Source organism: Podarcis cretensis (genome assembly GCF_951804945.1).
Source record: "Podarcis cretensis genome assembly, chromosome: 9".
Lineage (NCBI taxonomy): Eukaryota > Metazoa > Chordata > Lepidosauria > Squamata > Lacertidae > Podarcis > Podarcis cretensis.
The window spans coordinates 13,810,759-13,824,117 of record NC_137178.1 but is presented as its reverse complement, the minus strand read 5'-3'; the positions used below and the strand labels follow the sequence as shown (position 1 = coordinate 13,824,117).

The following is a 13,359-nucleotide window of genomic DNA, read 5'->3' as shown; positions in this document are numbered from 1 at the left end:
AGAACCTGACTACAACTCCCATCATCCCTGATTAGTGGCCATGCTCCTTTTAGCTGATGAGAGTTGAAGTCAAACAATACCTGGAGAGCACCAGGTTCCCTAATCCCTCGTTTAGAGAGTGTCCCCCTTCATTTGTGTGCTTTGAAAGATTACCAGAGGTCAAATTTGCAACAGGTAAGCAGCTACCAACATTATACAGGTGCTTGACAAACACTAAAGACAAACCTTTATTTACCACAAGTGTGTGGGCGGAAGTGAAGCCAGTTCAGACAGAGGGGCCATGGCTGCCGGTCTTCCATTTCAGCCACAGATTTGTTTAAAGACAACACATGCATTACAAGGCGACAATCACACGGACATTGAATAGATCTGCAGCAAAAGGGACGCTTCCCATCGCTACTTGAGGAAGAAGTTTTATTGCTCAAATGGTTGCACGTGGATTTCATTGGAAATATTTTGTTTCCCAGCATGCAAAGGTTGTGGCGAGAACTGCAGCAGGGTGGATCACATATTCATGTGCGCTGTTTCTAACAGCCCTTTTCAAATACCTGAAGAGGCCGCAGAAGAGGCCAAAGGCTTGTTCTGGGCTTCTGCATAGGGCAGGACTTTTCCTTAGAACAAAGCCTGTCCACCCCCTGGTCCTACAACATAATGTGAATATAACTTGCTATACTTATGGCCACATCTGCACGATACTATTAAAGCAGTATCATACCCCTTTAACAATCATACGGTGCTACAGTTCCCAGAATTGTTTATCAATCCCCATTTCCAGGAAACTCTGGGAATTGTCACTCTGTGAGGTGAAAACTCCCAGCACCCTTAACAAACTGCACTTCTGATGGTTTTGGGTGGCAATGAGGAGCCACAACCAAGTTGTATCACAGTGTTTACAATGAGGATGTGGTCTGTTATATTCTGCATTCTGTCTATATTAAGACATAAGTGTTCCAGGCCATCTACCATCCAGGTCCTGGCCAGACACAGAGCTGCTCATTACTGGCCAAGACCGCTGCAAAATATGCCTTGAAGACAATACCCTGGTTACAGTGCCTTGCGACAGTATTTACTTACAAGCAAGGAAGTGGTCGCTTGTGTGGCAAATGACACTGCTTTCTCTCAGCGTTCGCCCTGTCCGGTGTGGATGAAGTTGTATCTCTTCCACGCAGAACGGAAAGAGGAAGGAGCAGCCTTGTAGGCTGGAAACAGCTGTATGGCAAGGCACAGCTGCGCACTGAATTTGAGGTGATACACACTCCTGTCTTGGAGACTCAAAAAAACATGCAGACTTTGAAATGGGTCAGTGGGGTGAAACGTTTGGAGGGGCGAGAAAGATGACATTTTGGGAATTCAACAGTTACAAAATGGTACAAGGGAGAAATGACTGGTGTGATTTGTGGCATCGACGTCACAGGTACTGTCCAATTGACTGCAGCTGCAATGCACGAAACGCTCAACTATCAGTAGCTGAAGGGGAGAGATTGTATTTGCCCAGCATCACAGTAAAGGGAAAATACAATCCTTCCCTCCCCTACCAATCTATACATTAGCTATGCTAACGTTGTACAGATTTCCCAAAACAGGCTGGGACGGGGGTGGGCAAAATATGCACCACCTTGGCACAGAAAGCTTCGCCTGGGAAGGCCTTCAAAAGTGTTTACAGCTTTTGGTCTGCAAGTCAGTTCGCTTTGCATCGTCTCAGTACCTTATTTCCTCAGCGGATTAGTTAACTCTTCAGCAGAGCAGACAATGCGACCTTTGCATAGCAGGCTACATTCCAGCATGCAAAACTCGACGCTTTTGTGTCTCCCCTCCCTGAATCTCTCCATCCTTCACTAAGACAAGCAAGATTGGGGCACGTTCCAGCTAGATAAACGCACCAGAGGAGCAGAACCAGGCAGGGGCATGGCCAGAGGAAGGGGCGTGGCCAGAGGAAGGGGCGTGGCCAGAGGAAGGGGTGTGGCCTGAGGAGAACCCCATGGCCAGGATAGAGGCCTGAATTTGGCCCTGATCCTGATGTTCTCCACCCCTGCTTGTAAACCAAAAACAGCAGAACATAAAAAACCTTAAAAGACTTGTTTATTATTTGCAGGAGAGAATGAAGCTAAGGGAATGTGTGTCTGAGGTAAACATGCTGGGCACAACCCACGGCAAGGATCTCCTACACAGGAGCCTCTGGAGATGAACGGCGGCTGCAAGTAAACTTAGGCAGCCCCCTTCGTCTCGAGAAGGCCTTCCATGGACAACATCCTCCTGGTGGTTTGCGTGACTTCCACGTGCAATTCCAAAGCTAGGATGTGCTGACAACCAGGGCTTTGCAGCCGCTGGGTCCGAGGTGTGCCTGCAACACCAGCAGATGTCTCAACCACACCGGGTTCAAATTCCTGTCGCTGGAAGGCCAAGGATCCCAATGCTCTCAATTCCAAAATTCATGTCACCAGCAATAAACTACCGTATTATAGTACAAGGAGAATTTTGGTCAGGTGTCGCTCCCGGATCATCCTTTCTTTCCTTAACAGAAACGCAGAAATTTGCTTCTTTAAGTGGAGGACGGCAAGTAGAGTTCGTTGAAAGAGGTTATGAGTCTATAATAAGATTTCTCGTCGTCTGTCAGGCCCGCGTTGCCCGGCCGGACTACTATCGCCACATGCATGTCAACTTCTTCTGCGGCATCTGCCTCTGAGGGGAAAAAAGCAAGAATAATCCATCAGAAGAGGATGAATCCAGATACACATGCCCATCTTATTACTGCTCATATGCTGGAAGCTTTGGCCAGCAACATCTTTCCCTTAGCTAAAAGTCTTTGCGCTGGTGAAACTGCACTATGAGCAAGAGGTTGTGTTGTGGTTGTTTTTTTTTAAACTAACTTAAATATGAGGAATTGTTAAAACATGAAATTGCTCCACCTCAAGTTTTAAACAGTATCACATCAGGGGCCACGTTCTACTCTCCTTGCACCATAATAAATAAAGTATGCAAACCAGAGAAAGCTGCTGAATAAATGGCACAAATTAAATACATGTCAACGTGCTTTCAAAATAATAATAATAATCACACGGTCAGTGAAGACAAGCTGGAGAACTCGGCCACATCTGGCAAAAATCTGGGTCATTTGGGTGAAAATATTTTAAATTAAAGTACAAAGGGCATTGGAAGTTGCCTTACAGTAAGTCAGACCATTGAGCCATCTAAACTAGCATTGTCAACATTGACTGGTTGTTGCAGGTTTATTATTAGGAGTCTAAGTGGCAATAAGCAGTATGTTATTATGATTATTTATCACATTTATATCTCACCCTTCCTCCTAAAGGAGACCAGGGTGGCAAACAACAAGCGATTGCCAGGTTACAATTCCCAGAGTCCCCTGGGAAGAAAGAATAATGGATAAACCACTCTGAGAACTACAGTGGTGCCTCGCAAGACGAAATTAATTCGTTCTGCGAGTTTCTTCGTCTTGCGAATTTTTCGTCTTGCGAAGCACGGATTCCCTGGGTATTAACGGTTTTAAGAAAAAGGAAACAAACTTGTAAGACGTTTTCATCTTGCGAAGCAAGCCCATAGGGAAATTCGTCTTGCGAAGCAACTCAAAAAACGAAAAACTATTTCGTCTTGCGAGTTTTTTGTTTTACGAGGCATTCGTCTTGTGAGGTACCACTGTATAGCTGTGACAAGCACAGCTCCATAAGAGGAGCAAGGACTTTCCTTGCAACTCCCCTTAATAAACTACAGTTCCCAAGATTTTCTGGGGGTAGTCATGACTGTTAAAATCAGTATAATCATGCTTGAAATGGATGCAGTTCACAGTGAACAGCTTCTGGGCAGGCTTACGAGAAGATAAGGATCACAACAACCAAACTTGCTCTCTTACCCCGAGTGACATCCGTCAAGAACAGTATGTTGCTTGTGGAACACCCAATGCTGGCGGCGATCCTCTGGTAACTCTCGCTGTCCACTTTCGGGCCTATTTTGGTGTCAAAGTGGCCATCAAAGAGCTGGAAGATTTAGGAAGGACATTTTGTTTTTAAAAGAGAGGCTTGATGTTTCTCATGCTCATCTTTGATTTTTGTGTTAATATCGTTTTTCTCGCTTGTTGGCTCGGTGTGTTCTTTAATGCAATGTTGCTTGGTTTAAGATGTTAAATTAGGCCAGCTTATTCATACTGTTTTATGTCGTACAGACTGACAGTTGCATTCACTGATGTTGTGATTATATAGAATAGTTTCTAATGCGTCTTCTACTTATTTCATAAAAATTATACACTGCTAGATTGCAGAAAAACCGGTTTCTTTCCCCCAGTTTGCAAAATTTAACAGAAGTTAGAGTCCTGGTTAGATTGCGAAGATCCCTCTAGGCCCCATTTACACATGGAGCAGAATGTGGGGGTAAAAACAGCCTGTACCACCTCATGCTGCGAGAGGATAAAGGTAAAGGGACCCCTGACCATTAGGTCCAGTCGTGACCGACTCTGGGGTTGCGGTGCTCATCTCACTTTATTGGCCGAGGGAGCCGGCGTACAGCTTCCGGGTCATGTGGCCAGCATGACAAACCAGCACAGCACACAGAAACGCCGTTTACCTTCCCGCTGGAGCGGTATCTATTTATCTACTTGCACTTTGACGTGCTTTCGAACTGCTAGGTTGGCAGGAGCAGGGACCCAGCAACGGGAGCTCACCCCATCGTGGGGATTCGAACCGCCGACCTTCTGATCAGCAAGTCCTAGGCTCTGTGGTTTAACCCACAGCGCCACCCGCGTCCCACGCTGTGAGAGGATATGTGCCCTTAAAAAAAAAAAAAAAGCTCTGATTTAGATTTCAGGATTTTTAAAAAATAGTATTTTGCATTTTGATTTCTGCACTGTGCTGATTTTTTTTTAAAAAAATACATTTATTTACATTTTATACATTCCTTCTTTATTATTTTTATTTTGACAAAGTAATAATCATAAATAAATAAGAGTAAAAATGTGCACCCCACCACCGAGACCATTCCATTGTAACTATCCAACCTCCCAAAATTTCAACACCTCTTGCCATGGTTCGACCCATTTCCGTTTTAACAGTACAAATTCTACAAACACCCTGATTTTAAATGCAAATCAACTTTGTGTTCTTTGGTAAAATTGCAGGACATGCAGACGTTTCCAAAGCTCTCAATGCAATAAAATTAAAATGCACAGCAGAGCGAAGCGTTCTAGTTCTGCTCCCCACTGTGCTTGTATTCTGCTTGGAAGTATATTTCATTTTTGTTACTAAATAAAGGAGCATGGAAGAAGGAGGAGATGGAAATTCCTTGATCTGCAGTGTGAAGTGGAACATTCCAGTCTGCCGCTTAATTCCTTCACTGCATGTCTTCTCTGCTTTTGCCCATCTTATTGTCTCAAGGACACAGAATCACAGCACTGGAAGGGACCCTTTAGTTCAAGCCCTGGCAAGGCAAGCTGTCTCCAACAGCGGAGGCAGAACATAAACCATCAAGGTTACTTGAAGGCCTTATCCTCCATCTTGTTAATGCAAACAGACACTCTGCGCCTGAGAGAAGCTGGAAGTGAGACTGTTTTAGGGCAGAAGAAGCTGGAAAGACAAAGAAAGGAGACAACCTTTCAGCGTTGTGCCTACCTCGCAAATATCGCCTTCCGTAGAGTTCCCAAAAAATAGCTTTTGCGCCTCAACACTCCCAGAGGAATAGATGTAAACTTTCATCCCTGCTTCTCTCCATTTCCTGACTGCTGGAACCACATCATCAAAGAACCTGTAATGGACAGGCAATAGCAATGCATGAAGCGGCAAAATATCTTGAAGAGACAACAGAAGTGCTTGCCTTATTTATGTGCAGAATTTGTTGGGCAGCCACATTCCACAAATGCGCAAGAAGACTTGATGCACCTTAGAATTACAGGAACAAAAACGTTCCGATAATAAACGGTCTCCCTCGGGAGGTGGTGGACTCTCCTTCCATGCAGGTTTTTAAGCAGAGGTTGGAGTGCCACCTGTCAGGAATGGTTTAGCTGAGATTCCTGGGTTGCACCAGATAATCCTCAGGGTCCTTTCCAACTCGACAATTCTATGGTTCTATGATTCTATGTGTGTCTCTAAATTATGAAAAGATGTATACAGACACCCATCCCAACACTGGATGATAACAAGAAGAAGAAGAAGAAGAATCCCATCCTAAAGTATGCTGCTGAAACGAAGAAATCAGGGGTGGGGAAAGAAGCAGGAATGGATGTGTGTCCATTCAGTCTTGATACTCAAAATATTCCTCTCATAAACACATCATTGCTTGTTTTAACTCGCTTGTGGGAATAACTCAGAGGCTGTGAAAGAAGGAAGGTTAACAACAAGAAGAATTAAGAGGAACCATCAGAAATGACTATGAAAAGCAGTATGAGATGATCAGAACCCTCCAAACTTGAAGCATGGGAAGTCCTATTAAAAATTTATAATCTGGCAGAATATTTGGATTATTTGATATGTATACATATAATTTTGAATATTTAATGTGATTTGATTGGATTGTTAAAGCGGAAAATTTAATAAAAATGAATTATTTTAAAAAAGATATTCCACTCAGTTCTGATACCCCTAAACTCAGAATTTATTCATTCTAAGGGTCTGCATTTTGCACCTGGCTTCAGCAAAAAACAACCCCAAACAAACAGGAATTGATTCTGAAAGCCTGAAGTCTGCCCAGTGCTAGGGTCAAAGCCCCATGTTTTCTGCTTTCATGTGCAGATCCCCTCTAAATGTGTGTTTATCTTTCTTTGGAGGGCGGGGGGAGCAATGGGGCAATAATGCACACTGGCCGCTCGTGTCATAAACGCTAGATACTCACTCTCCCTTCAGGCAGCCATTTTCGTACGCTGCCCTCCATATGTGGCCTTGGAGCTGCTTTAAGGCGGTTGTCTTCCTGTCTAAAGACATCTGCCAGTGGACGTTGTCTATGACGGCCTGGATGATGCGCTCCACCTCCTCCTCTCCATCCCTGGTCTCCAGCGGGATGGGTACCACTCCATCCATGTGAGCATCTTCTTCAGCCTTTGGGAAACGGTGAGAAAATGTTATCAGCAGTGATGGAGACTCCTACTTCAAAGAGCCCAGCTGGGTCACATTCAGGGTCCATCTACTCCAGCATCCTGCTTGCTGCAGTATCAGCCAGAGGTCCTTTCCTGCTACCGATGTGCCGCGATTAACATCAGTACTTGTGACTTTGTCCTAGACCTGGTGTCCTGACTGCAGCAAGAGAAGACTAGAATACCTGTATACCTGAAGGAGCATCTCCACCCCCATCGCTCAGCCCAGACACTGAGGTCCACCTCCAAAGGCCTTCTGGCGGTTTCCTCATTGCAAGACCTGAAGCTACAGGGAACCAGGCAGAGGGCCTTCTCGGTGGTGGCGCCCGCCCTGTGGAACGCTTTCCCATCAGATGTCAAGGAGATAAAGGATGGCATAACTTTCAGAAGACATCTGAAGGCAGCCTTGTTTTAATGGTTGATGTTTTATCGCGTTTCTAATATTTTGTTGGGAGCCGCCCAGAGTGGCTGGGGGAACCCAGTCAGATGGGCGGCATAAAAATAATAAAATCATTGTTATTAGAAGAAGGAGGAAAGGAAGGGGTGGCAAACACTTTACCTGTTTTCTCAGAAGGCCGACGTCTTCTTGGCACTCCTCTTCCTCCCAGTGTGCACGAAGGTACTCTCGGATGTTATCCTTGATGTAGGAAAACAGAGTATCCTGGCGAGACGAAAAGCAAAATGAACACGAGGCAGAAATGTTTCCATCACTGTATTCCCACCCCTTGCCTGTGGAAAATTTTCCATTTTTAGGGTGACCCCAGCCTTACTCATGTGTTGCTAGCTCACATAGGGCATCGACATGCAAAGCAGCAGTAGTCAACGTAGTGCCCTCCATCTGTGGCTGGACTCCAGCTCCTGTGGTGATGGATGATGGGAGTTGTAGTCCAACGACAGCTGGAGACCCCAAGGGTGGGAGAACACTATTCTAAGGGGAAATGGGGATTAGGACTAAATGTCATTCTTGCAATACAGTGGTACATTGGGTTACGAACTTAATCCGTTCCGGAAATCCGTTTTTAAACCAAAGCCATTCTTAAACTGAGATGCGCTTTCCCTAATGAGGCCTCCCACCGCCTGTACCATTCCACCGTTCGGCTTCCCTTCATAGACTGAGGTAAAGTTTGCTAACCGGAACACTATTTCTGGTTTTGCGGAGTTCGTATACTGAATAGTTCTTAAACCGGGCTGTTCTTAAACCGAGGTACCACTATATAAAGTTATGAGAAGGCGATGCCCCGCTGCAATTCAACTGATACTCTTAACATTTAAAAACAACAAAGCACATTTGCTTCCCGTGCTCTTCCTCGCCCTGTTAGTTCCAATTCCTGGTATTACAGAAGTGCAAAGCCTTCAGTCTGCAACTGTTCAAGTGTGCCTTTTGGTTAAATGCATCGTTTGATGGAGAATTATCCAAGAGTAGTAGCGGATGGGGGTGCTGGGACAGCCCTCACTTGACCTCCTGACAGCAGAGGCCCTGCTGCTTCCAGGGAAGGAGAGGGGCAAAGTGGTGGGAAGACAGGCGCGGTGAAAATGCAATGGTAGGAGCGCTGGATTGGTGCTGGCAGCGCATTTGCACCATGCTGACCCCTGTGGCGATCACACAGGGTCCCCAGACGTTTCACCGTCTATTGATCCCTGTGCCACCACTTTATTTCTCGCTGCCACCACCCAGGCCCTACCTGGTACAATACTGAGTCCAGTCAGGGTTAAATTGGAACATAAACTGCTGTTTATTTATTGCAGTTTAACAAGCGTGTGGTTTCATAAATGGTATCGGTCAATTACAATCATGGGGTGCCTATCCAGACCTATAACTTCTGCTACCTGTTCTCACTCACTAAACCACCTCTCAGATATTTACTCGTCTTCCTAGCTCCTAACTGTTCCTGACTCAGCTTATTTCCCTACCCTAACTCAACCTACCCACAGACTCTATCCCAATTCACTCCCACTCCAACCAACCACCCAACTCCCAACAAACTCTCCCCTTCGCCCCTCCCAGAGCTCGTTTTATAGTCCCTCTGACTCCACCCCCTGGGTTCTGATTGGGTAACCTGTTTAACTATTTCACCTCCAGCACTCTCATATGTTAACGTCAACCCCCAACCCTCTCCTTCTCTGTAACCAGCAGTGACCCAGCTGTCAGGAATCCAGGGGAGCATCACTGCCGCCTCCACTCCTTCTACTATTGATCTGAGACACTTTTCAGAACAGGAATAATGGCAACATCTGCTAGATCACCTGGCTATCTGGCAAGCCCTCCTTCCTCTGGCAATAATGAGGTTTTCAAGTTTGCTTATGATGCATAAGCACAGAGAATTAAAAAGGGTAAGCAGAGGCTAGATACGTCTTTCCTTTTATTTGGTGGGGGTACGTCTTCACACAAGCAGTGGCAACATTTCTTTGCAAGATTGTTTTGCATTTCTAATTAAAGCTACAGCTGGATGAACCTTTTTTTTTTTTTTGGTGAAACTCAGTATGTTTCACAAGTTGACCCTATGCAGTCGGAAGCAAGAACCACCAAGTTCAATGGAGTTTGTTCCTAGGAAACATTGCACAGGATTGCAGACATGCTGGTCCTAATCAATCAGGTATTGTGTTACGTACTGTTGCTCCTGGGATGCTTGTATGCATGTTTAAATAATGTGTCAATGCAGAAGCCTGCATTTTGGGATATTTCTTGGGAGTGTTGGGACGGAAGCTCCAATAGGACAGCTGGAGACGAGGTGTTATGACTGCTATTACTGAGTATCAGGATAAGTGCCAGTTTAAGGAACCGCTAGACTGGGCGCAGCCAATTAAAGAGAGAACAAAAAGTCTGGTATTTGCAGTTCATGTCCAGGGGCAATGGACCTGCTAATTGACAAATGATGCAGCCTTCAAGTCAGGTAGGAAATCAAGTTCAAGGTTGGCTGCTCATGCTGCAAAAATCAACTTGGAGAGAAAAAAGAGACTCCTAGTCCCTCAAAATTATAAGGTTACTTTGAGAATAAAAAAGGCCAGTTTCGTTCAAAAGGATAAACTCCTCCTTTAAAAAGCTTTTCTTGGCAATGGGCCTCTTTCCCCCTCAACAAGCCCCTCTTAACGCCCTTTCACGGACTCCCAGACCAAGTTTTGCTAGAGCATGGTTTCCCAAACCTGGGTATCCAGCTGTTGTTGGACTACAACTCCCATCATTCCTGACCACTGCTCTGCCAGCTAGGGATGATGGGAGTTGTAGTCCAACAACAGCTGGAGACCCAAATTTGAGAAACCCAGCGCTAGAGGACAGAAGTAACAGGAAACATAGCAGTCATTATATTAGCAAAGGTGGGGATTCATTTGAGGTGGCGTTCCAGGTAACAAAGTCAATAGGAGGGACCAGAAAACATCAGGCACACTTCTGAATGCCAGAAAGAACAATAATAGTTCTCTCTTTCTCTCTGTGTGTATGTGTTAAGGCAAAATACAGCGTCAGTAGGAAGCCTACTGTGTAACTGTGACCTAATTTCCTAAGTATTTGAGGTGACAGCTCTCAGCTCACGTTTATATAGCAGGAGTGTGAGCAGAAGAAATAGCAGCCCTAAATTCTTAAGATTATGAAGTGTTTGTTCTACTTAAAAAAAAAGAAAAGGCAAGGGTATACGGGGCTTTCAGTCCCTTTGGGTATTTATTAAAAATTTTAATGACATAGAAACCCAGTCCCAAATGTCTTCACTTAGGAAACACAGGCCTTACTGTGTCCATCTCGGGCCACATAGTCCAGTACAGTGGTACCTTGGTTCTCAAATTTAATCCATTCCAGAAGTCCATTCCAAAACCAAAGCGTTCCAAAACCAAGGCGCGCTTTCCCATAGAAAGTAATGCAAAATGGATTAATCCGTTCCAGGCTTTTAAAAACAACCCCTAAAAGAGCAATTGAACATGAATTTTACTCTCTAACGAGGGTAGAATTTTACTCTCTGGTGGGTAGCTGGCTGTCCAGAGTTTCAGGCAGCCCTACTCAGTGAAGCCAGGGATTGCATTTGAGACCTTCTGCATGCATGCAAAACAGGTACTTTACCACTGACATTTCCCCCATGACATTTAATGGCAGTATTATAGTGAACACCGCCCTGAAAGAGAATCCTGCGTCATCTTAAACTGAACAGATGTAGAATCACCTTTTGTGGATTTATAACCCTCTGCAGGTGTGTTAAGCGTTATCCTTTGCTGGCAAATTTATAAACATGGGTAAAGAAAAATGATGCAAACTGCAGAGGCCAGAAATTCAAAGCAACACAGGAAGCTCACATACTGTATTTACATTTCATGGCCTTTTGCCCCTTCTGTTTAATAGCTCTCTGGATGTGTCTGTGTACATGTGTGTGCATATTACATATCTGACAACAGGCAGTAGTGCTCGATGCAATTAAATAAGGTCCCCGCAACAAAAGCACATGCAACAATACTATTTATGTGCATGCCACCATATGCATGTGCAGTGTGGTACAAAATTCAAGAAGGTAGATTCCCTGCCCTGAGGCTTTTTTCTGGCCCATGTAGGACCAGTCTGGATAGTTGGCCTTGGTGAAGATTTGACATTTTCTCCCCCCAAACGTAAAAAATCTATTTTTACGGCAAAAAAATATTGGCTTACAATTTAAACATGTCCTCTCGACTAAATTGTGGGTGGTTATTACCCTAACAGAGCTGAGAATGGTATTTATTATAACCATGAGATGTGCACATGAAAATGATTTTTTTTTTAAGTACACAGTGGTAAAAGTACTTACATTTAATTCCACATTCTCTCAAGATTAAGTCACAAAGTAGTGAAATCTTTTCCAGAAATAGCACTGGATAAGCTCCCCATCATTCTAGACCAAAAACTGTCTTACAGATAAAACAGCACAACTGCAGCAGAGGAGGTGGGGAGTGCCTGTTTTTACCATGAGTTTTTGCGATGCCCCCCAAGCCAACAAATCTATAGACCCTATCGGTCGCTTTTCACAGATCAACAGAACAAAACTCAGCATTCTGCTACTGTCAACTTTCTTAAAAGGCTGCTTTGTATCTTTCTCTATGCCTCCAGGTTTCCCTAAACGCAGATGCTAAACGTTATGTGATTACAGAGGGAAACTGCCATACCCGTGCCAAGAAAAGCGAATGTGGGGAGGCGCACAGATCGCTAATGTGCACCAGCGTTTGTTTACTCGGAAGGGGAAAGCGGCCTCACCTGCGCCCAAGGGAGTTGGGGGGAGCGCAGGCTGCGGCTTCCGACGGCCCGATCCAAACCCCTTCCCCCCCCCCAAAAAAACCCCAGTGTCAGATGCGCACCCGACGGCGGGGCCTTTCTACTCCCTCTGCCTCCACCCACCCCAAATCTTCACCTTGACAAACGCGATGGGTGTCGTCGTGCCTTCGATGTCCAGGAGGAGCACGCTGACTTCCGCGGGGACGGCGAAGCCCACCATGTCCACCGCGGGGGCCCCCGAGCCGAGGGGGTGAGGCTGCTGGCTGCGCGCACGGCAGCGCGGAGACGCCGATCCAAGCGCACAAGCGCGCACGCACCCTCCCCGGAAAGCGGCTTCGCTGGGACGCGGCGCCGGAGAGGAAACGTCGGGGAACTGGCGAGAGAGAGAGAGAGAGAGAGGAGGGGATCGGGCGCACCACGTGGCTGGAAGCGGAGTCGCCGCTGCATCCGGATCGCGGGAGCCGGATTGGCTGCTGCGAATGGACGGGGAGGCGGAGTGGCCGGAATGCGGTGCGCAGCGGGCGGGAGGAGGTGGCTGTGGAAGCGGCGGGGCGCATTCGCCGTGCGCTCTGCTGCGCGCACCGTCCAGGGCGCGCGCGCGCGCTTCTCTGCTCCGCGGGGCTTGCTCGCAGGGAAGAGCGCGCACATCGCCGCGGAGCAAGACCCCTGCCGTGGCTAGTGGGGGGGATTCCTCTCGTGCAAGCGGGCATGGTTAAGGTGCAAACCGTGCGCCTTCCGAGGGAGCGCCTGAAATGCGCGGCGCGTTTTTGGAAAGCCGTTAAAAGGATCTGCATAGAAATTCAACCAAGGGGAAGCGAGGAAGTCACTTAACTATGTTAATAAGTGTAATTTTAATAAGGTTATGATTATCTTTGTTTATAATTTTGTCAAAATTAATAAAAAAAAAAATTGGGAGGGTAATGAAATGCGCGGCGCGTCACCATCATCCTATCGTTATAAACAATTGGTAATAAGTCAGGCCTCGGGCTGCATCACGCGTGCGGTCGTCCCCATTTCCGTAACCCAAAGTAGTTACGGATTTAATAGGCGTGCACCCAAACTACCGTGTTGT

General features: G+C 46.0%; 1 protein-coding gene across 2 annotated transcripts; it reads right to left on the bottom strand.

Moving 5' to 3' along the window:
- Nucleotides 1–203: 203 nt before the first annotated feature.
- ENOPH1 (enolase-phosphatase 1) lies at nucleotides 204–12,649 on the bottom strand. Of its 2 annotated transcripts, none has more exons than XM_079991208.1 (6): nucleotides 12,424–12,649; nucleotides 7,629–7,730; nucleotides 6,832–7,034; nucleotides 5,616–5,748; nucleotides 3,869–3,992; nucleotides 204–2,679 (listed from the first exon to the last, which is right to left on the bottom strand). In XM_079991208.1, the coding sequence occupies exons 1-6, from the start codon at nucleotides 12,505–12,507 to the stop codon at nucleotides 2,540–2,542; spliced, it is 786 nt and encodes a 261-aa protein (XP_079847334.1). In that variant the 5' UTR covers nucleotides 12,508–12,649; the 3' UTR covers nucleotides 204–2,539. The 2 variants fall into 2 exon arrangements, with proteins under 2 accessions (XP_079847334.1, XP_079847335.1); XM_079991209.1 differs by lacking the exon at nucleotides 204–2,679 and adding an exon at nucleotides 3,701–3,811 and having other exon boundaries at nucleotides 3,846–3,992.
- Nucleotides 12,650–13,359: the final 710 nt, after the last annotated feature.